General features: G+C 39.0%; 1 protein-coding gene across 3 annotated transcripts in view; it reads left to right on the plus strand.

Moving 5' to 3' along the window:
- The first annotated feature begins 10,461 nt into the window (after positions 1 to 10,461).
- SPHKAP (SPHK1 interactor, AKAP domain containing) overlaps positions 10,462 to 25,093 on the plus strand; it is a 170,764-nt gene continuing 156,132 nt past the window's right edge. For all 3 annotated transcript variants that reach the window (XM_055300413.1, XM_055300415.1, XM_055300414.1), the window contains exon 1: positions 10,462 to 10,763. In XM_055300413.1, the coding sequence (XP_055156388.1) occupies positions 10,732 to 10,763 (32 nt within the window). In that variant the 5' untranslated portion in view covers positions 10,462 to 10,731. The remainder of the gene's footprint in view (positions 10,764 to 25,093) is intronic.

The following is a 25,093-nucleotide window of genomic DNA, read 5'->3' on the forward strand; positions in this document are numbered from 1 at the left end:
AAAATTAGAGTACTAATGTGGTGGTGCAGTGTGCACACTTGACCTCTCACTCTGCCTCTCTGATGAGTCTTGTGATCTACAGGTTTATATTCAGTGAAGCTGATCTTACAGAGACCTGTTCCAACAAAACAGTCCAAAATTATTTTGTTCAAGACTTACGGTAAAGTGGAAAGCCTTTAAAAGATGTTCAAAAATGTTTCATTAGTTGGCAAAGTCATGATAGCACATCTCTTTTTTCCACTATGGCTGAGATGCCTTTGCACCAGTCTCTCTCCTTCCCTCCCCTCCGACCCTCCTTCTCTCCCTTTTTCTGCTTCTACTTATCCCTAAATTGCCATTGATTATGGTCACTTAGAAGGCAATCATTTTCTTTTTTTAGTGGAAACAGTAAAATCTAGAGAAAAAGCTCTAAATTTGTTTATAGCTTCTATACTAGTTACCCCATGGAATATACCAGAAGATATTTTTAAAAATTCTTTTTATTTTTTAAATTAAACTTTTTATGTAATTGTCACTTCACATGTTGCTGTAAGAAAGAAAAGAGAGCCCATATACCCTTTATCAAATTGTTCATTCACACCTTAATACCCCATGGAGCTTTTTGGGTGCAATCTGAAACCAGCCAACATATACAGAGGACAAAGAGACTAAAGAAAGTAGCAGGCCATTCCAAATTGGTAGATGACATTTTTAATAACCAAGGAACTCACTTATGAAGCTTGTCCTGCATGGCTGCAGAAGGAGTAGATATACAAACTCAACTCCAGTATCTTAAAAGTTTATATTGGGATGCCTGGGTGGCTCAGCGGTTGGGCATCTATCTGCCTTCGGCACAGGGCGTGATCCTGGAGACCTGGGATCAAATCCCACGTCGGGCTCCCTGCATGGAGCTTGCTTCTCCCTCTGCCTGTGTCTCTGCCTCTCTCTCTCTCTCTCTCATGAATAAATTAATAAAATCTTAAAAAAGAGTTTATATTGAGGTCCTAACAGGGTTCAGCACATGTCCATCCAGATGGCCTCAACAACACATTCCAATCTCAAGGCTTGGTCCATGGGGGCACTTTCTAGCACAAGGAAGACAAAGTGCAATACATCGCAAGGGTGTGGAGAGAGTGAGGAGGCTCTTATTGCCTGGGTCCAGCTGGCAGGTCAACCAACAGCCATATGCTCTCCATGACTTCCTCCAACACCAATTTACCCCAGTAGTAACATGTTGAAAGACCTAGCATGCAGCATCACAACTAGGATACTCACCTATGCACAGGCAAGCTACACAATATTTCCATAACCACAAGGATCTCTCATGTTGTTGTTTTATATGTACACCCATTTCCCTCCTCCCAGCCCCACCCCCCCCGACAACTCTTCTCCATTTCTTTAATTTTGTTATTTCAAGTATGTCATATAAATACAATCATATGAAGCTGTAACATTGAAATTGCTTTTTTCCACTCCGTGTAATTCTCTGGAGAGTCACCTAGGCTTTGGCCTGTATTAATAGCTTGTTCTTCTTTTTATTTCTGAGTAACATTCCATGGTATGGATGTACCTACTTGTTTAACCATTCACGCACTGAAGGATGCCTGTGTTGTTTCAAGTTTTTTATTGTTATGAACAAACCTGCTATAAACATTCATGTAAGGATGCTGTGTGAACATAAAACTTCATCTATCTCTGAGAAAAATACTCAAAGTGAAATTGCTGGGTCATGTGTCTCTAGCATACTTAGTTTTTAAAGAAACTGCCAAACTACTTCCAGAGTGATTTTTACATTTTCCATTCCTACCAGCAATGGATAAATGATGAGAGACTCATTTTCTCTGCAGCCTCACCAGCACTCGGTCTTGTCAGTATTTTTTATTTTAGCCATTCTGATAGGTGTACAGTGAAATCTTGTTGTGGTTTTAATTTGCTTTTCTCTAATGGATAATAAGGTTGAACATCTTTTCATGTGCTTGTCATCAGTAAATCCTGTTCAGTGAAATGTCTGTTTATGTCTTTTACCCAAGTTTTAGCAGAATTTTAGTTTATTTGTTAAGATTTTATTTATTTATATTTTTAAAGATTTTATTTATTTATTCATGAGAGAGAGAGAGAGAGAGAGAGAGAGAGAGAGGCAAAGACATAAGCTTTGGGAGAAGCAGGCTCCATGCCGGGAGCCTGATGTGGGACCCCATCCCGGGACTCTAGAATCATGCCCTGGGCCGAAGGCAGGTGCTAAACTGCTGAGCCACCCAGAGATCCCCAAGATTTTATTTATTCATTTGAGACACAGAGAGAGTGAGGGCAGAGGCAGAGGGAGAAGCAGACTCTTCGCTGAGCAGGGAGCCTGCTGACACGGGGCTCCATCCCAGGACCCTGAGATCATGACTTGAGCCGAAGGCAGAAACCTAACCAACTAAGCTACCCAGGCACCTCTGTTTGTTTTACAGTTGACTTTTGGGGGATTTTAAAAATATATTCTAGGGCAGCCCGGGTGACTCAGCGGTTTAGCTGCCTTCAGCCCAGGGCCTGATCCTGGAGACCCGGGATCAAGTCCCACATCAGGCTCACTGCATGGAGCCTGCTTCTCCCTCTGCCTGTGTCTCTGCCCCGCCCCCCCTTTCTCTGTGTCTCTCATGAATAAATAAATAAAATTTAAAAATATATTCTAGATACTAGTCTTTTGTCAGATATCTGTTTTGCAAATATTTTCTCCCAGTGTTTAGCTTGTCTTCATTTTCTTACCATGATCCTTCTCAGAGCAAAACATTTTAAATTCAATGTGATTTGTCAAATTTTCTCTTTATAGATTGTGCATTTGCCAAGTCTAAGAACTTATCCTTAGCCCTAGATACCAAATGTTTAGTCCTATGTTTTGAACTAAAAGTGTTATGGTTTTAGTTATATTTTACATTTCAGTCTGAGATTCATTATAAGTTAATTTTTGTATATGGTGTGAGACTTGGTCAAGGTCCATTTTCTTTTTCTTTTTTTTTAACATAGGAATGTTCTAACGTTCCAGCACTATTTGTTGAAAAGACTGTCTTTCTTCCATTGAATTGCTTTTGCAGCCTTGTTAAAAGTCAGTTGCACATACTCTTTCAGGTCTATTTCTGGTTTCTCTATTCTGTTCCATTGATCTATTATTCTTTCACCCATACCACATAGTCTTAATTAATGTAACAACACGGTTACAATTCCAGTGGATTGATTTCTACTACAATTTTTTATCCATCCTAGTTCCTTTGCCTTTCCTTGAAAAATTTTACAATAATCTTGTCTATATCTTCAAAAAAACAAAAAAACAAAAAAAAAACAAACAAACAAAAAACTAAGAAAAAAACAGAAAACTTGTTGGGATTTTTACAGGAACAGTGTTAAACCTATATACAAATTTGAGGAGAACTGACATTTTTACCATGTTGAGCCTTCTAATTCAAGAGCACAGTATGCCTCTTAATTTATTTAGAGTTTCTTTGACTTCTTTCTTCAGTATTTTGAATTTTTGGCTACAAGTCCTGTGTATGTTTAGTTATATTTACAGCTCAGTGTTTCATTTCTTGAATAAATTTAAATGGCATTGTATTTTTAATTTCAATGCTCATATTCTCATAACCAGTGTATAGAAATACATTTGATTTCTACATGTTGACCTTGTATCTGCAATCTTGTAATTCCTAAACTCTAGGCTCTACATAGACAATTACATATTCTGAAGGCAGGAGCAGTTTTATTTCTTCCTTTTCACTGTGTATGCTTTTTATTTCCTTTTTCTGCTGATTACAACAGCCAGAACTTTTAGCATTTATAGTTGAATAGAGTTGACATCCTTGCCTTGTTTCTAGCCTTAGGGAGAAATAATTTAGTCTTTCACTATATATATGGAAAACTCTTAGAAAAACAGGAATAGAGGGTGGCTTCCTCAACTTGATTAAAAACATCTACCAAAACCCTATAGCTAACATATATATATATACTATATATGTATATACTAATATATATGTTAGCTATATACACATATATATGTTTAGCTATATACACATATATATGTTAGCTATATACATATATATATGTTAGCTATAGGGTTTTGGTAGATGTTTTTAATCAAGTTGAGGAAGCCATCCTCTATTTCTGTTTTTCTAAGAGTTTTCCTTATTGTAAATGTTCAATTTTATTTGATACTTACCCTGCACTGATGATCTGATCATTTTTTATCCATTAACATGGTAGTTTACATTGATTTTCCAATACTGAACTACACTTACATCCCTGAAATAAACTCTAGGTGGTCATGAGTATGTAATTCTTCTGTTTATATATTGCTGAGTTATGTTTACTAGTACTTTGGTAAATATTTTTGCATCTGTATTCATGAGTAATGCTCGTACATGGTTTTATTTTGGTCTCTCTAGTTTTGTTATCAAGGAATATGGATCTCAAAAAATAAATTGGGAGGCGCGTCTGGGTAACTCGGTTGATTAAGCCTCCAGCTCTTGATCTCAGCTCCACTCCTAATCTCATCTCAGGTTTTGATCTCAGGGTCAAGAATTCAAGCCCCATGTTGGGTGTGGAGCCTACTTAAAATGAAAGAGAGAGAGAGAGAGAGAGAGAGAGAGAGAGAGAGAGAGAGAGAGAAAGGAAGGAAGGAAGGAAGGAAGGAAGGAAGGAAGGAAGGAAGGAAGGAAGGAAGGAAGAAAGAAAGAAGAAAGAAAGAAAAGAAAGAAAGAAAGAAAAAAGAAGAAGAAAGAAAGAAAGAAAGAAAGAAAGAAAGAAAGAAAGAAAGAAAGAAAGAAAGATTCACTTGTCTCCTATTTTCTGGAAGTGATTATGATGAATCAGTGTTAATGTTTTCTTTAAGTATTCACAGAATTCTCCAGTGAAACCATCTGGACCTGGAGAGTGTTTTAGGAAAGGTTCTCTTTCATTGCAAATGTCCTTAATAATTACAGAGCTGTTCAAATGACTTGTTACCTATTGGGTCAATTTACATAGTGTCTTAGTTTCCTAGGACTTCCATAACAAAATATCACGAATCGAGTGGCCTTGAACAGGAGTGTATCATCTTATAGTTCCGGAAGCCAGCAGTCCAAAATTAAGGTGTGAAGAGTCCCTCTAAAACTTGTTAGAGAAGAATTCTTTCTCTGCTTTTCTAGTCTCTGGTAGCCCCAGGCAGGTCCTTGGTTTAGGAAAGGGTAATTCCAATCTTTGCTTCCCTCATCACACAGTTTTCTCCCTGTGTCTCTTCATATCACCATCACTCCATGTGTGTGTGTGTCCAAATTTCCCATTTTGATAAGGACATCTGTCACATTGGATTAGGGCCCACCCCAATGACCTCATCTTAACTTGCTTAAATCTGCAATGGCTCTATTTCTCCACGTATTCACATTCTGAAGTTCTGTGGGCTAAGAATTCAACACATCTTTTTTTGGAGATCCCAACTCAACCCATAACAAGTACTTTGTGTATTTCAAGGAATTGGTTCTTTTAATCTAAGGTATCAAATTTACGTGTGCAGAGTTGTTCATAGCATTCTCTTTTTTGTCTTTTGATGACTGGAGGATCTGAAGTCTATTTAATGATTAATATTGGTGATTTGTACCTTCTTGGCTTTTGTTCATCTTGTTAAAAGTTTATCAATTTCATTGATCTTTTTAAATATGCATCTCTGGGGATGCCTGGGTGGCTCAGTGGTTAAGAGTCTGACTTTGGCTCAGGGTGTGATCCTGGAGTCCTGGGATCTGTATCCCAGGGCTGTAATGGGCTCCGTGCATGGAGACTCCTTTTCCCTCTGCCTATGTCTCTGCCTCTCTCTCTCTCTCTTTCTCATGAATAAATAAATAAAATCTTTAAAAAGATTAAAAATAATAAATATGCATCTCTGTTTCACTCAATTTTTAATTGTTTTTCTGTTTCAATTTCATTGATTTCTGCTTCTATCTTTATTATTTACACCTTTTTTGATCAAATTTTATCAAAGTTTATTCAGCTCTTCTTTCTGCTAAGTGCTTGAGGTGGGGCCTTAGATTATTAATCTGGGAAATTTTCACTTTTCTGATATGTACATTTAGCGTGATAAATTTCCCCGTCTGATTATGTCCCACATACTGTGATACGTTGTATTTTCATCTTCATAGAATTCATTGTGTGTTTAAAATTTTTGAGTATTCTTCTTTGACCTGTGGATTATTTATAAGTGTGTAATTAATTTTTTAGGTTTGGAATATCTTTATTTTTTTTCTATTCTTGATTTCTTTTCTATTCTATTGCAGTTGGGGAACACACTGTATCTGATTTCAATTCATTTGAATTTGTTGAGTTTTGCTTTTTGCTCCAGGTTACAGTCTATCTTGTCATCTGTTCCATAGATTCTTAAAAAGTGTGTATTCTGCTATTTTTAGGTACAATATTCTATAGGTTCCGTTAGATCCTATTGTTTTATGATGCCAAAGATCCTTCTATAAACTTGATGATTTTCTGTCTACTTTATCACTTGTTAAGAAAGAGTGGTTGTTGGAACACCTGGGTGGCTCAGTGGTTGAGCATCTGCCTTTGGCTCAGGTTGTGATCCCGGGGTCCCATGATCGAGTCCCGCATCAGGCTCCCTGCATGGAGCCTGCTTCTCCCTCTGCCTGTGTCTCTTTTCTCTCTCTATGTGTCTCTCATGAATAAATAAATAAAACCTTTAAAAAAAAAAAAAGGAAAGAGTGGTTGAAGCTTGCAACTAAAATTGTGGATTTGCCTATTTCTCCATTCTTTTTTTTTTTTTAATTTGTTGCTTCACATGTTTTGCAGCTCTGTTGTTCGATATGTATGTATTTAGTGTTGCTACGCCTTCTAGTAAGTTGACCTCTTTATCACTATATAATCTCCCTCTCTGTCTCTAGAAATTTTCTTTGCTCTGATGTCTACTGTATCTAATGTTAATATAGTCACTAACATTTTCTCTTGAATAATGTTTGCATGATATATCTTTTTCCACATTTTTACTTTCAAACTTCTTATATAGTTATATTTTAATTCCTTGTAGACAGCATGTAATTGGCTGAGTTTTTAATCTACTCTGCCAATTTCTCTTTTAATTGTTGTGTTTAGACCATTTATAGTTAATGTTATCATCAATATACTAGGGCTTAAAATTGATATTATGGTTCTTTGTTTGTTTTATCTTTCTTCTGATTTCTTTTGCCTGCCTTCCTATGGTTACTTTACATCTTATTATTTTAATTTTATTCATACATAATGTTTTGAGCATGTTTATACAGCTTTTCTTAATGATTTCTGTATGTATTGCATGGTATATACATAATAATCATAGTCTCCTGTGTTGTCAATTTGCTAGTTTGAGTTAAATGTAGAAATCTAAGATCTCATGTGTCCCTTTATCTTCCCCCCTTTATAATATAATTGTCTGCAATGTTTTCTCTACATTTAGAAGCACATCTGATAGGCATCTGGGTGGCTTGTGGGTTAAACATCAGACTCTTGATTTTGGCTCAGGTCATGATTTCAGGGTTGCGGGATGGAGCCTCAAGTGAGGAGTCTACTAGAGATTCTCTCTCTGTCCCTCGCCCCACTTGCGCACCCCACCTCTCTCTCTCTCTCAAATAAATATAAATCCTTAAAAAAAAAGAAGCACATCTGAAAATGTTTATAATTTTTGCTTTAACTGTCAAATATAATTTGGAAAATTCAAGAGGAGAAAGAAATCCTTTTGTATTTATCATATTACTACTTACGGTGTTCTTCCTTCCTGGTGTTCTAAGATTCCATCCTTATAATGTCCCTGCCATTTAGAAACCCCTTTCAGCCCTTCTTTCAGGGTAGGTCTATTGGTGGTGACAAATTATCTTAGTTTTCATTCATCTGAGAATGCTCTGATTTCATCTTAATTCCTGAAAAATATTTTCACTGGATAATGGATATTGTGTTGACAGTTCTTTTACTCAGTATTTGAAAAATGCTGTGTCACTAACTTCTGGCCTCCATGGTTTCTGATAAGAAATTTGAATTGTTTTCCTCTGTGGGTAAAGTGATATTTCTCTATGACGGCTTTCAGTATTTTGTCTTTGTTTTTAATTTTCAGAAGTTTGAACCGTACCTTTGGGTGGATTTCTTTATGTTTATCGTGTTTGGATTTCCCTCAGCTTCATGAACATACAACTTTATATCTTTTGCTAACTATAGGGATTTTTCAGCTGTTTTTCTTCATTCATTCCAGTGGCTATGTTTTTTTTTTTTTAAGTCTGCTTTCTGACTTTTGTTCAAATTAGATAATTTATATTGTTTTATCTTTAGTTCACTAATTTCTCTCCTCTATGTACTTCACTGTGCTGTGAAATCATCCCATTAGTGTTTTATTTTGACTATTATATTTTTAGGTTTTAATATTTCCATTTGGTTTTTCTTTATGTATTTGCTTGCTAAGATTCTTTTTGGCTGTCTATTTTTTTCATTTGTCTCAAGTGTGTTTGTAGTTGCTCACTGAAGCACTTTTATTTGGATATTTTAAATTATTTGTCAGTTAATTGCAGCATCTCTGTCATCTCAGTGTTGGCATCTATTGATTTTTTTTCATTCGGTTTGAAATCTTCCTGATTCTTAGTATGATGAATAATTTTCTACTAAAACCTATGCATTTTGTTTTGCTTTGTTTTGTTTTAAAGATTTTATTTATTTATTTAAGAGAGAGCACAAGCAGGGAGAGTGGCAGAGGGAGAGGCTCAGTGGGGAGCCTGATGTGGGGCTAGTCCCAGTACCCCAAGCTTATGACTTGAGCCGAAGGCAGACACCCAGCTGCCTGAGCCACGCAGGTGCCCCCAAACCTGTGCATTTTGGATATTATGTTAGAAGACTCTGAATCCCACTTAAAGATTTGTTTTCATTAGGTTCTCTTGTTGTTGCTCTTGTAGGGCAAAGGGGGCTGGGTGGGAAGGTGGTGTGGCCTTCCCATTTCTGCTAGATGGGGAAAGAAGTCTAGGTTCCCCTCTTGACTTTCTTTGACACCTGAGGGAGAGGGGTTTCCTCCTTGCTGGAAGGTATGGATGAGGCTTTAGGCTTCTCACAAGCCCTGACCTTCCTTCACTAGACTGCTAGAAATACCTAGTTATTGCTTCCCAAATGGCTTCATTACTTCTGTGCAGTGGCGAAACTTCTGGCTCTCCACTCTGCCTCCTTTTACTCTCCCCTAGTACAGAATGGAAGGTGGTGGCCTCATCGCTGCTGTGCTGTGTGAACACACAGGCTTCATTGACACCAAGGTGGGGAGGGATGGATGTAGATGCCTGGATCCTTACTCAGCCTTCTCTAACACTGCTGGGCTGGGGGACTGGGGTGCTTCATTAGAGACTAGAAATAGTAGAGTCTGGGTCTCCCACTTGTCCTTTGACAGTGTAAGTAAGGTGGGACCACAGGACTTTTTTCTTTGGTGTTCTGCTAGAGCATAGCCATTGCTGTCTGTAATTTTCTGTCTTGCTAGACTGTCTTTTTTTCTGGCCTTATAGTAGAAAGAGGAGGGTTTTTCTCTCTGCACCCACTGACATTTCCAGTTCACCAGTTATGCCTCACATATCCCAAGGCTGGTTTGCATCTCTTCCACCCCCCCTACCCCATCCCCAAGCTGGGATATGTGAGGCATAAAGAAAACCCTGAAGTCACCACAATGTCAATCCTTGTGTCTCAAGGTCCCTACCTTGTCTGCCTTCTCCTACTTGCCTTTTTGTCTTCTTATATTTGTTTTTAATCTCCAGTTTTTAGTTGCACTTACCAGGAGAAATAGGGTAAAATAGACATACTCCTCCTTCCCGTTTATGGAAGTTCTATGGTTTTCTCAAATATATATATATATACATATATTTCATGTAATGAAAAAGGACCAGAGTCAACAGTACCCTCTTAACAGTCATTTGCTACCCCCAACGTCTTTCTTCTTAAAACAAATGTCATTTTTACTCAAGGAGATACCGAAGCAGGCACTTGGGAATTTTCTGTGACACTTCTTCCTTCCAGGGGCTGGCCCCTGATGGATGGCCACTGTCATGGGTTTTGGGATCTCTGTGTGCACACAGCCTCTCTACCAGCTAGGAATGAGTGAGTCACAATTAAGCAAAATGAGTTCGATGAATTGTGAGAACCAAACACAGGAAAGGGAGTCCACGTAAAAGGCGAAGAGCCGAGGGATCAGGGGGAGCAGGGCACTGCTCCCAGTTATCAGCCTTTACATTGCAGAAGGTAACAAAAATAACATCAAATCTAGAGGAGCAGCCGAAGGGCTGGTGCGCGGCCAGTGGGGGACGTGGGCATTGCCAGCAGAGCGCGAATGTGGGAAAGTGGGGGAACAACTTGCGGGCTGAGACCTGCTGCACCCCAGAGGTAGAGGGGAGGAGACGCGACGGCGGGGCGGGGCGGGGCGGGGCGGGGCGGGGAGAGAGCCCTGCGGTCCGGGTCCCCTCTGCTGGGCTCGCGGAGAGGCGGGGAGAGCGCAGAGGGAGCCTGGCCCGGGGCTTCGGTGCTGAAGGACGGAGCCGGGCCGGGGTGCAGCGCCGCCCCGGAGGGCGCGACCCGGAGGGGCCCTGCCAGCCGGCACGGGCGCGGGCGCGGGCGCGGGCGCGGGCGCGGCGCTTCCCGGCCGGGGCGGAGCGAGTCCCGGACCGCGGCCCCCGCCTGCGCGCCTCTGTCCCCGCGCGCGCCCGCCCGTGCGCTCCGGGCCCGGCTCCCGGCGCCTGGGACTTGGTCCTGCGCCCGCCGACGATGGATGGCAACTCCCGGCTCTCCGTGCCCAGGTGAGCGCGCTGCCCCGTGCCCCACGCGGTGGCCCTAAACTCCGCCTTGGGCCTCGGATCGCCCCCTGAACCGGCCCCCGGGGTGGGCGCAGGGTGTGCGCGAGGGTGGCCCGGGTCCCCTGCCCCGCGGGGCGCGGACCTGGGCATGGCCTGCGCCCCCGGGGCTGCTCGGGACAGCCCGGGGCGCGGGGCCAGCTCGGGCCGCCTCCGGGGCTGGGGCTGGGGCTGGGGCTGGGGCTGGGGTCGGCTCCGCGCCGCGGGAGCCCGGAGCCGCACTTTCCGCGGACGCAGCCTGCACGGGGTTCGCGCCCTTTGGGGAGACCCGCTCCAAGGTAGGGGTGAGAATGGGGTAGAGCAAGACTAGGGCAAAGTACCCCCGTCCCCGTGCATTGCGATGTGGGTGCGCAGGTGGGGGGCAGCGTCCCTAACCCCCGACGACACGGAGGCGGCGCCCCGCCGAGGCAGGGGGCAGCGGGACCCGCTCCGCTGCAGTCCCACCCGCCTCAAGCGCCCCCACATCCTGGGCCGGTGGCCGAGCGCGCCCCCTGCCTGCACCCCAGCCTGGGGTCCCCGCTCGGGGAGGGTCGGGAGCCGCGTGTTGCCCCGGGTGTGCGTCTCTTCCGTCTCCCCCTGTGCCCCTATCCCGCGCCCTTTCACACTCGAGTCGTTTGCAAATTGGAGACACTGAGATTTTTTTATATTTCAGCCCCCATACACCGTTAGGGGGAAATCGAGGTGGTTGTAGCGCCGGTTGTGCCCCCCCCCCCAAGCTGGGCAGGTGGCTTTTGTGCGGAGTGTCCCCCCAGAGGGCCGGCGGACACCCCAGGGCGGCCCGCACATCACCCCCCCCAACACACACCCAGGCGAGGGGCTTCGTGGTGCTCCTCCTGTCGCCCTCCCTGGCCCCCAGTCCCCAGTCCCCTGTCCCCTGTCCCCAGGCACCGATCTAGGCAGCTTCCCGCCGAGCTCATCGCGCCCAGGAACAGACATTTTTCAGCTCGCGTTCTTGGAGAGCAGCGAAACCCAACATCCCGGGGCGAGGGCACACCTGGAGCTGATACTACCGAGCCAAGGAGCCAGGATGGGGGTGAGAGTGGAGTGGGGGTGGCCCAGGAGGACGAAACTGCTTTTCAAGCGCGTTGAAGGCTGCCATCTAGAGACTTGAAGCATTTATATTCTGTAATGAAAGAGCTTTCCCAGCTCCACAGGCAATTTCCTCTTTAAGCATCCCTCCTCGGTGGGGTAGCGAAAGGCTCTGAAAAGGCCTGCGGTGGTTTCAAGGCCTGGCCTGAGGCTGCTGTCAAGGGGAAAACCTCTAGCCTTGTGGCCAAACACGGTCAAAGGACCACGAAGTCTTTCCATGCATGAAAAGGACAAGAGCCCCAGGAAGGTTTTGTTTTTGTTGTTAAACTATTTATATATATTGCCACTGATTTTTAGGTAAAAGTGTGAGGCACCTTGAAAGCATGAAGCCCCCTAGGACTTCACTTTCCACGCCCCCTATTCTACTGCCTAGAATTGAAACGGCAACTGTGATTCCAACATTCCCCTAGAGACACTTTTGATGAGAGATCTCTGGCCTTGCACACAGGTTTGCAGATCAATAGTGATGTGCCTGAATCGGGACTATATTCCTATTCAAAAGCCGGGACCTTTTCTAAAATATTAAAGTTCATGATGCCGGTAATTCCTTAAAATTATTTCTATGGCAATACTGTAAAAATGATTTTACAAAGAGCAAACCAGTTGCGATGGTATTGCTCTGTGTCATGTAGCATCCTACAAAATATTAATATAGGTTTAATATCAGCTGCCGCAAATTAAACGTTGAATTATTCAGGTATTATTGTTTATTCACCAGACATCATATCACGTCTCCACGAATCGGTGTAGCAATTCAGCTATTTTGTTAGCATCTTTACTCATATAAAACATATTCAGTTCACTCTAATAGAATAGCTAACTTGATCCTCTATTTCATTGAATACAAGAAACATAATATTTAATTGGAGACCATAGGTATTGATATGCAAAAAGTAAACTAGAATTACCAAGCAGTGTCTGGAAATATTATATTAGCCATACTACTTGTCCGCAAAAGTTTGAATTTAAGGAATTGATGACTGGAAACTCTTCACAGGTTTTTTTCAAGAAATGGCAGTGATCAGGAAAAAAATCAAGTTGTTGTCAATCAATATGTGTGCTGTTTAAATCTGAAATATTTTCGGTATCTAATATAATTAAGTGGGTGATTATAAATCACTGTTTCTCTTAAGAATTATAAAGCAATCAAAGACTTTCTGTTTAGCACTTGGGTAGGAAGAACAAAATGATTTAGTAATACACTGAGGTAATCACAGAATTTTTGCATGTGTTGGCTTTTACCTACAGTTTCTTAAATTTTTCAGGGAATCAAAAATACAAATTAAATTTTATTCAAGCAATGTTCTGTGACAGTCTTAAAATTGTTTTTGATTCATATGCTTTAGATACTTTAAACCATGTTTTTTTTAAAGAATTGTTTATGCTTTGACTTGTTATACTGTCTTTACTTCTGTGAAACCTCCAGTTAGTTGTTAATATTCTCATTTTTAAATGTACAAAAGCTATTTGGATGACGTTACAGAGTTCTTTTAATGACTGTTATTAATGTTGGAAGGTGTCTCCAGTAATGGGACTGACCTATGGAAAGATGAAATGTTCCCATGTTAGTTGTATTATAAATCCAGAAGCCAAGTGTGTCCCGACTAGCAGTCTAGTTCAAGAAAATAAAATAAATAAAAAAGGTAAAAAATTTAGATTCTTCAGTCATCTACTTTACAAAAAAGTTTATTTGATTTAAGGTACAAAACTAGATATTATGAAAATGAGAGAAAATCCAAGGACTCTCACCCAGTGTGTTCCGTGGCTGTAGTGCATTGCACTGTAATATAGAAGCTACACCTGACAGAGTGAAGATCTGTGTCAATTATATTGATCACTAGTGTGTGTAAAATAAGACTTATATTTTATGAAGTATTAACCTATACATTAACTTTTGTGATCATCACATCCCTGTTGGTTAATATTACAGATATAATTATCTCCACTTTTTAGTTAAAAAATTTGAAGGAAAAAGAAATAAAATGAGGAAAATGGTTTGATTTAGAAAACCACGCAATAGTCTGTAGCAGAGCTGGGTCAACCACAGAGTTCTTCTGGCTTCCGGTGAGGTTCTCTTTCCTGTATTGACGGAAAATCCATACTTTCAAGTAGGGGAAGTTTGAACAAACACTGATATCATTAGGACACATGGGGGCAGCCTAAAAGCAAAATCATCTGTTAAAGCCAACCAATACTGAAAATATCATTTTTGCAGACAGAAATAATTTGTCACCTTGACCATAACTAAGGTTTGAATTTGAAGTTTAAGAAAGGGGCCATCTCATTTCCTGAATCACTTGTACTTTTTATACTGTATCGCTTTGTTATTTTTGTTTTGCTTACTGGATTTCTATTTCAGTAATGTTTTTATCAGGCACTTTGAATGAGAAAATTATCAAAGATGAACCCTTGGAAAAAAATAGGGTATTTTGATTTAGGTTTCCTGTGAGATTATTTTAATCCAGCCTAAGGTTAACCTAGCAATATTTCACTAAAACCCACCAAAATCTCAAGGTTTTTCCTCTAAAAATGCTAGTTCTAGGGAAAAAAAAAAAACACAACAGGATTTACTTTTTTTTTTTTTTTTAAGAAGCAAACCAGGTAATACTGTAAACTAGACTACGATCTTCTGTCAACAAGTTTTTATTGAAAGGTTATCTGTTTTCAAATTCATACAAAAGGAAAAATTCAAGAGTCCATTACATTTCTGTGTCCTATTTGTCTGAAACTCTCAGAAAAGATTAATCTATCACTCTTAACAAATTGAGGAACAGAGACAAATAACAGACTGTCTTAAGTGTAAACTGAAGGCTGTTTTCTATCGTGACAACCATGCTCCCTTCAAGAGCAGTGCTGACATGACCATATTCTCCAACTCATAATTCACAAGGAAACACGGCCCAAGAGGTGCTGTTTCCTACTATAGAGAAAGAAACGGAGAATTAGTCAATCCTGGTGCCAAGGACCCTGAGAGCCACATTGCTGCAGGGTAACAGGATCTGGAGAAGAGATGGAAACTCTGAAGGCAATCAGATCTCTATCCATGTGGTTCCTTTAGTAAAATATGTATCTGATTCAAAATCATCGATGTTTTTAAGATTCATTGATTGATTGATTCATGAGAGACACAGAGAGAGGGGTAGAGACACAGGCAGAGGGAGAAGCAGGTCCATCTAGCAGGGAGCCGGACGTGGGACTGGATCCCAGGACCCCAGGGTCACACCCTGGGCTGAAGCCGGCGCTAAACCGCTGAGCCACCTGGGCTGCCCTAAATCATCAATTTTTAAATGAACTATTAGAGCTTGTCTCATTCACAAGGGGTTGCCTTTGTCTGATACTATTCATTTTCATGGTATTTTATTCTTTGCATGAGAGTAACAGCTACAGAGACTTGTGAAGAGAGAAAGAAGAAATAGTGATGTATTTGATGGCAGGAGATCTGGTGTTTAGTCCTGTTCTGAAGTTGTTGGCTGCGACTGCCTGGGCAATGTGCTTGACCTGTGACTCCTGTGTCTTCTCCTGGATGTCATGACTTCTATCCTGAATGTTCTGCTTTTTTAAGTCCCTTTTACTTCTAACCTGTAGTGCTGCAGACTTTATTGTAGCAGTGACTCAGTTGGGCATGATATGCGGATGAACATCTCATTCTCCTGAAAGAGAGAGATGAAGTTAAGGCATTTAAAAGGACTGAAGTGGCACCTGGGTGGCTCAGTAAGTTAAGTGTCTGCCTTCGGCTCAGGTCCTAATCCCAGGGTCCTGGGATCGAGCCCCACATCAGGCTCCCTGCTCAGCAGGAAGTCTCCTTCTCCCTCTGCCTCTCACCCCACTTGTGTTCTCACTCTCTCTCTCTCTCTCTCTCTTAAATGAATAAATAAAATCTTTTTTAAAACGAAGAGAACTGAAGCAGCACTCGCCATCCAAAAGAAAGCCCAGCTTAGAGAATGAGTTGGCTTTTTTTAATGTCTCCCCAGAGGGAAAGCAGCATAATGCTCATAGAAGGCATAATAAAATCTTGTGGGTTTTTTGTTGTTGTTTTGTTCTGGTTTTTTTGTTTTGTTTTGTTTTTTAAGAACACAGCACAGTGATTAAGATCCTGGTTCTCCTACTTAGTAGTTATTGGTTATCCACATTGGGGCAAACATTATAAGAATTGAGATGGCATGTGTGAAATACAAGGATCATGAACCTTCATCTATTGCTATTTATCATACTTAATAGACTCTTCTAAATACAACTGTTTCATGATAGATTTTTTTAAATCCATGCTGGTGAATAGCCCACATAACTCAGACCCAAAGCAAACCTTAGCTGACACCGGTGTGGCTGCTCCAGCTTTCTCTTGGCTTACCTTTTTCCATCCTTTTGCTACTAACCTAAATTTTCATTTTGAAAGTTGTTTCTTACAAATGGGCTACTGCATTTTACTGTTGAAAAATCCTATCCGACAATCTCTCTTCATTGATATATTTAGGCGACTCACATTTATCATGATTCTAGATCGTTTGGATTAAAATTTACCAACTAACTAGCTATTCTCTATGCTTTATCTGTCATTTGTTCCTTTTTTCCTCTTTTCTGCCTTCCTTTGGATTGATAACTTTTTAATGATTCTATTTTATATTTCTTTCAAAAATGTATGATTGCCTTATGGTTTAGAATTTATAGGGGTGCTTGGGTGGCTTAGTTGGTTAAGTGTTGGACTATTGATTTCTACTCAAGCCATGATCTCAGGGTTATGGGATTTAGCCCCACATTGGGCTATGTGCTCAGCATGAAGTCTGCTTGGACTCTCTCTTCTTCTATCCTTCCCCTCCCTATGCATGCATGCTCTGTCTCTCTAAAATAAATAAATAAACTTTTTGAAGAAGAATTTATGTATATATATATATATATATCATTATTCAGTATTTATCTTCAAATTATAATATGCCACTTCATACCCAGTGTAAGTTTCCTTCCCCCCCCCCTTTTAAAGATATTATTTATCTATTTGACAAAGAGAAAGAAAGCACAAGCAGGGGGAGTGGGAGAAAGAGAAGCAGGTTCCCTGCTGAGCAGGGGGCTGGATGCAAGGCTTGATCCCAGAACCCTGGATTCATGCCCTGAGCCACAGGCAGCTGATTAACCAACTGAGCCATCCCAGTGCCTCTCCCCACCCCCACAATGTAAGTTTCCTGCAGGTATATATCCAAATTCTCTTATCTTTTGTGCTATTGTCATATATTTTGTTTTTCTGTATTCTATAAACACTATTTATTGCTAATATGTTTGCTTTACAAAGTCAGGTATTTCTTAGAGCAATAGTATTAAGAAAAAAAATAAATTTTATTTTACCCTCATATATTCATTTCTGACACTTGATCTGTGTAGAGCTAAGCTTCTGTCTAATATTACATTCCTTCTGTCCAAAAAATTTCCTTTAACATTTCCTATAAGGAATGTCTGCTGGCAATGAATTTTCTCAGCTCTTGTTTGCCTGAGAAAGTCTATTAAAAAAAAAAAAGTCTATTTTTCCTTTACTTTTTGAATCATATATTTTTTTTTTTTGACTCTAGCTTTCTGGATTTGCAAGATATTTTTCCCCATTGTTTTAAAGTCATCACTCCATTGTCTTTTGGCTTTGAAGGTTTGTGCTAAGAAACGGGTTTCATTCTTATTTTTGCTCCTTTCTATGTTACATTTCCTTTTTCCCTGCTTATCTTCAAAATTTTCTTTTTATCTTTTATTTAGAGCAATTTAAATATGATATGCCAAGGTGTGTGTGTGTGTGTGTGTGTGTGTGTGTTGTATTTATCCTGCACTGTGTTCTCTGAGCTTCTTGGATCTGTGGTTTAGTGTCTGTTATTAATTCTGAAAAAAATTAATCCATGATCTCTTAATATGTTTCCTACTCTGTTCTCATTCTCTCTTTTCCTTCTAGAATTCCAATTGTGCCTATATCAGAATATAGCTCCTGGATACTCTCTTCTGGTTTTGTTTGGTTAATTATTTAGGGTTTTTTATTTTAATTTTTTTCTTTTTGTTTCAATTTAATTAATTTGTATTGGCATACTTCAAGTTCATTGATTCTTTCCTCGTCTGAGTTGATTCTACTGAAGAATTTATTAGAGGCATTCTTCATTCCATTATAGTGCTTTGCATTTCTAACATTTCTGTTTTTTCTTATAGTTTTACCTCTCTACAGAAATTACCCATGTAAGCATGCATGTAGTGTGCCTTTTCCATCAGAGCCACTGAACTAATAATCATTATTTTGAATTCTTTGCCAGATAGTTTGAACATCTGTGACACAATCAAGTCTGGTCCAGTTGCTTGTTTTGTCCCTTAGAAGTGTTTTTTTTTTTTCCTCCTTGCCTTTTCACATGACTTATAATTTTTTATTAAAAGCCTGATATCTTCTATAGGGTAATATAACTTCCCTGAGTGGAAACTGGAAGTCAGTGAAATTATTTTATTCCTATTTTAAAGATGAAGAAATTTAGGCTTAGTAAGGTTAAATGACCTGCCCAAATCACTCAACTAGTAAGTAACAGAGTCAGAACTTGAACCTGCTTTTCAAATTACAATGTTTGAATGTTGTTAAAATTTATCACTGTCCTTTTCTATTTCCTAATACATGCACGTTCCCACTCTTAGCCTCCAAGATATTCTTGAACTCTTCTAACAAAGTTACTGAAACATATATAATGATGAGTAAGAAATGGTTCTTGTCCTTGATGAGCTTAGTATATAATTTCAACATGCCACTTTTTTATCTAAATATTTTGATTCAATCTTTCTCAAACTATGGCCTCTAAATCAGAAGCAACTATGAAGACAGATGCTGTAAGAGATTTTTGACACAACAGGAAAACAGAGGAAACCTAGCACATGACAGCCAGTGGAATCAAGCACATGAATGAAAATGTTTGTGTCTGTTTTGAAAGAGGTCTTGGAATCCAGGCACTGGAAGCTCTACTTGCATATCAAGCCATACTGTGAATGAAATAGAAGAGGTGACATATTTGGACCTATGATTTGAGAGAATTTCTCTCCAAAAAAATAATATGCAGACCAGTGTGCTTTTTATTCCTTTAATTTAAATTAAAATTTATTCCTTTAATTTAAAATTAAAATTAAAATTACATGACCAAATTATTGAAATAGTTAACAGAACCTCTTAGAGTAGCCATGGTTTTAGAAGTATAAGTTAGTTTTAAAAAAACATAAAGGTATTATATTAGTTTTGTATTTTGCTATAACAAATTGCTACAAAATTAGTGACTTAGATCAACACAAATTTACTATCTTACAATCCTCTATGTTGGAAGTCTACCATGGGTCTCACTGGAATAAAATCAAGGTCTTGACAGGTCTGTGTCCATTTCTGGAGGTTATATGGAGGAATCTGTTTCCTTACCTTTTCCAACTTCCACAGAAAGCATTTGCCTGGTGATGCCTTTCCTCCATCTTCAAAGCCAGCAATGGTGGCTTGAGTTCTTCTTACATCACATCCTTCTGACTTCTGACCTCTTTTTTTAAATTTATTTTTTAATTTTTTATTTTTAAATTTTTTTCTGACCTCTTTTTATGCCTCCCTTTTGTACTTTTAAAAATTCTCGTGATTACATTGGACCCATCCAGATTATCCAGGATAATCTCCCAACATCAAGGTCAGCTGATTCCATCAGCTTAATTCCATCTTGAAATTGACTCTGCTTTGCCATATACTAACATATGCACAGGTTTGGGGATTTGAAAATGGATATCTTTGGGGGCCCTTTACTCTGTCTGCCACAAGCAGTAATTTAACTAAAAAATTCATCATGCTGGCTCTTGAAATGGCACTTGAGATTCTACAAGGAGTACCTTCTCTCTCTTTTTCTCTCTTTCTCCTTGTTCTTAAATAAAGGGGAAAATTGACAGAATGATTTGTTTCTCCACTGTGATATGTGAGTTATTCACTGTAGCTGAGCTGACATAACGACCCAGCTCCTGAAGTTTATTTAAGAACATAAGATTGGGGGTGTCTGGGTTGCTCAGTTGGTTTAGTGCCCAACTCTTGGGCTCAGTTCATAATCTCAGGGTGTTAGATCAAGTCCCATGTTGGGCTCCATGCTTAGCAGGGAGTCTACTTGAGATTCTTTCTCTTTCTCATTCTCCATATACCCCTCCCCCTGCTCATGCTCTCTTTCTCTCTCTCTTTCAAATAAGGATAGGGTAGGATCGAACTCGTTCATCTCTTTGATACAAAGTGTGGCCATATGACTTGCTTGGGTCAATGCAAAGTGTGTAGAAGGGACATTTGTCTCTTCTAAGTGGAAGTGCTAAAGAGAGCATTTATGATTTGCTTTATTTCTCCTCTTTCTTCCATAGTGAAGAACAGATTTCAAATAGTGGCTGCTCCATCAGCCTGAGTCTTAGAATGAGTACAACCTTAAACAGAGCTCTCAGCCAATCCATGATGGACACATGATATGAGCAGGACACAGACCTTCATGATTTTAATTCTCTGGCATTTTGGAGCTTGAAACTGCAGTAAAACCTAGCCCATTGTGCCTGATCTCACAGAATTCTCTTTTTGCTCTGAAATTTCCAAAGATCTTCATCACTAATATGCAGGGATATGAAGATGGGGTTGGAGAAAGGGAGAGACGGAACTCACCTTAACCAGTTGAAGCAGTCAGGAAGCAGGCCCTATGCACCAGCTCCAGGTAATAACAATGGATACTGTGGTCTGTAGGTGTCTCCTCCTGAGGACTGGAATGTGAACTGGGAATCACATTCATCCTGATATAAATTCACACTTTCCCCATTTCATAGTCCCACAGAGCTGCTGCTATTTAGTGATATAATAGCATGCCATAAACACATTTAACCCATACATATTCAATGTTCATTTTTCTTTTTTTATTCTTTCTTTCTCCAACTCTCTTTCTCATTTTTAAGACATGGTAAGAGGGGATCCCTGGATGGCTCAGTGGTTTAGTGCCTGCCTTTGGCCCAAGGCGTGGTCCTGGAGTCTCAGGATTGAGTCCCACATCAGGCTCCTTGCATGGAACCTGCTTCTCTCTCTGCCTCTCTCTCTCTCTCTCTCTGTGTGTGTGTCTCATGAATAAATAAATAAAATCTTAAAAAAAAACAACATGGTAAGCTTATATTTATTTTTATCACATATTATGCATTTCTATATAGTGTATACACATACACACAAATAACGTTATGAGACATTTTTTAAAAAGTCAACATGCTGTAGTTTATAAAATTCTTAAGGGATTTTCAAAGGCTATTTTGACTCCACGTCATTTTCAAGATAGGCAATGACATTAGATCTCAAACCCCGCATTCGATGCTTCCTTTTATTTTATTTTATTTTTTATTTTTATTTACTTATGATAGTCACAGAGAGAGAGAGAGGCAGAGACACAGGCAGAGGGAGAAGCAGGCTCCATGCACCGGAAGCCTGATGTGGGATTCGATCCCGGGTCTCCAGGATCACGCCCTGGGCCAAAGGCAGGCGCCAAACTGCTGCGCCACCCAGGGATCCCACATTCGATGCTTCCAATGTTGCATAGTGATTCTGTTAGCATGTCAACATAAGAAGAGGAAGATTGGAGAGTCAGATACCAAACAACAATTAGTGAGCACTCACTCCTGACACCTTCAAGATTTTGGGTTAGAGTAAGACTGAGTTCCTGTCCTCCTTGCATATCACCGTGGGGGCAGGTGGCATTGCAGATGGAAGGAGACATACTAGGAAGTAGATACCCAGGACATGTTGACTGTAGTTTCTTTTCATTTCCTGAGTGACTTTTCTCAGGTTAACCAACCTGATCAGTTCTTTTATTTGATGGACATGATTGATAGATGACCCCTAACTTCTCTAAACAATTTTTAAAAACAACTTTTTGAGACAATTTCTCCCTAGTAAGAAACTTACATATAAAATATGTATTTTGGAAGATCAAGTGTTTTCTCTCTGTGCTGGAAAAATGGGAACCCATCAAACATGGGATATTAGAGCTACAGGAAAGTTTGGTAAAAGTGATCTTGTTCAACACCCTTCCTTAACAGATAAAGAAATTGAAGTCACAAAAAGTTAAATGAATTACTCAAATCACACAAATATTTAGAGATAGGGCCAAGAATAAAACCCTGACCTCTTGATTCCTGTACTTCCCATTGCATGCAGTTTGTTTAAAATAATCCTGACAGTAAGCTCTAAAACATAGAAGCTCTTGGTATTTTCTGGTGCAGCAGAACTTGTCTGTTACCCACATCTAAATACCTTCTTTACTTTTCCTCTAGAAGTATACTATCTCTATAACTGCCCATGTCTACATTTCACTTCAGCTGCCAGAAATCGCAGAAACAAATTCGAAGTTCAGTTATAACAACCATGTAGGAGTTCATTACCTGAATATCTTTGCTGTTTTTAACAATGATACTGATCTTTTGTTATAATTTCTATTTTACTTATCCCTGAGTTTTTAACTTATGTTCTATTATCTTATTGTATATATCTGTTCTGTTAGTTGTTACAGATTCTTAGTGGAACAGGATGGAATATCCATTATTAGATGACTCACGCAATCAATCATTTTCTTTATAAGTAATGCAAAAGAATAGTTTTCCTATGTATTGGAGAAATTAAATCGATCTGTGGCAAATTGGAACTCATATAAAGTAATGGTCTATTTATATTTAATTAGACTTCTTTTAGTGATAGCCTGGTTGTATCTGAAAAATTAGAAGCAGTTCCTTTAAAATGACTATAACATTATTAATATTAAATTAAAGTCAACTGCTTCAGAAGCTTATAATAAAATAAAATGCTAAGGTTTTGTGAGATGTATTTTTTATTTGTTAAACATGTTATACATACATTTTAAAAATATGTGCATATGTAATGGATATTAATTTGTATCAAGTATTAGTTCCTAAAAGTACCCTGTTTAGTTTGTAATTTTATATTTCAGCATGCTTTGTTTAGGTATTAAAATGCATTAAGTAAAAGGAGAGGAATTTTTAAATATTTAATTTTGCTTCCAAAGATACAAGGAGAATTGATAATTTCTTCTTTATACTTTAGTATTAACATAAGTTAAGTAATACACTCAATTGCTTTTTGTCTTAAAAATCTATAATTTTTAAGATAATAATAAGAACATAAGAAAGCAATACACCCAATTGCTTTTTGTCCTAAAAATCTATAGTTTTTAACATAATAATAAGAACATAAGAATTCAAGAAGTAACTTTTAATAGATTATGCCTATGAATAGATTTATTCATTCATTTATAGTTTGAGTAGTCAGTACTTCCATTTAATATATGCAGAGAAATAAAGAATTTATCTCACTAATTTAAACCAAAAATAAAATTCAGGTAAAAAATAAAGGACCAGTTGAAGTCATTTTTTAGTCATTTTTTTCTATGTAAAATCATGGCCTCACATAATGTGCTCTTTGCTGACTCATGCACTCATTATAACCTGAAGATTTTTAATTTCTATTTTTTTTTCCTGAATGAATTAACAGTGCTCCAAAATAGCAATTAAAAAGGTACATACACTTCACCTGTCTAATTATCAACAGGTCAGTAATCTGACCTGGCATTCTGTTAAACCATCAGCCCTCCTTTTCTTGCAAAGGTGGAAAAAAAGGTGGTGACTTCACTGGAATCTTGTCATTTAGAAAATGAGCTATAGTTGCATCATATGAATCATTATTAAAAACAGTGTCCAAGAAGGCGATTCAGTATCCAGAGAACATGTTATCCAGAGGAGCTGTCATCCCAGACTTAATCAGACCAGCCCTTGTAGATCACCACTACCCTTTGTGAAGGCGAAAGCATATCAACAAAATATTGATGATGGCATTTTTCTTAGTTTTCCCACTGGGTCTAAGATACTTTCCATAGGATGGATGAGGGCATATATAAACAGGGAGGCAAAAACATGAAGATCTAATCCAAGTTTTAACCTTGAAGATCATATGTGACTTGTATGGTTGTTTGGGAGAGGGGGAAAAATAGTGGGGAGGACTTACTTGCTTCCTTGAGAGGAGGGAATGAAACTCAAAATGAAACCGAGGGACTTGAATGCCATCTTCTTTGTGTGAGGATGAGAGGAAACTGGAAAAGGGAACATGAAGTAAATTCACTACAAAGAAGAATAAATGTCATTAAATAGTGCAGACAATTAATGTATTTGACTGGAAATTTATCTTTAAATGAAATTTATCTTTAAAAATTATAGAATTTTTAAAAATTAGTTCATTTTATCATTATCTTAAAAATAACATGAATTGTGTAATAATAAATAACAGATTAGGTGTTGAGTGGATTGGAGGATCATAATTTTCCCTTCAGAATTGTTAACATGGCACTTTTGGTCACAATATCATAAACAGTGTTAGTACTATATTCGTCAGCCTCATCCATTTTGCCAATGCTCCCTTTAATTCTTTGATTCTCAAGTCAACCTCTTGTGAAAATATCTGTCACATCATCACCCTCACTGATTTTCTCTCCTTCCACTGTTAACTGATCTCACTCTGCCAGGTGCTCATTTGGAGTTGGTTTGACTTGTGATGAAGAGTTCTCCAATATCATTTTATTCTTCTTTCTGAATCCCTGCATCTTTTGCAAAACTTATTTCAATTGATTAGCATTTTATTTAGATAAAAGTCACAACCTCTGAAATCATCAACAGAAAACAACCACCAAAAATTGTTGATGCAATGCACAGAGAAAAACACTCAAGTGGGAAGGATCTTCACTGGAGACTAATTGTTAGTTAGCAATTGGTCCATTTGCTTTCTTATACAATCTTGAAACTGCAGGGACTGGCTAATGAATAACAAGGACACCTGATCTTTGGGGGGGATAAGTTCCAGTGACTTTAAGTTTACTAGATTTTCTCTAGGGAATGGCACTGCTGGAAACCTTTTCCATTTTCACAAACATCTGTAGATGAGCAAATTATCTAATGAAACCATCCAAGTGCAATTGAATATTTCAAAAACTCAATCTTCTGGAAATATCCACTGTAGTAAAGATTAAAGAAGTCTTTCTGTTTCCAAAATATCTCACAATTGTTAGTTGATTTTTAATGCAGTAGTAATTTAGATCTAATGTATGAGAAAACACCAAAGAAGGTGAGTAAATTAAATATACATTTTACCCGATAATCCTTGAGCTAAGTTT

This window comes from Nyctereutes procyonoides, unplaced genomic scaffold (genome assembly GCF_905146905.1).
Source record: "Nyctereutes procyonoides isolate TBG_1078 unplaced genomic scaffold, NYPRO_anot_genome, whole genome shotgun sequence".
NCBI classification, from domain to species: domain Eukaryota; kingdom Metazoa; phylum Chordata; class Mammalia; order Carnivora; family Canidae; genus Nyctereutes; species Nyctereutes procyonoides.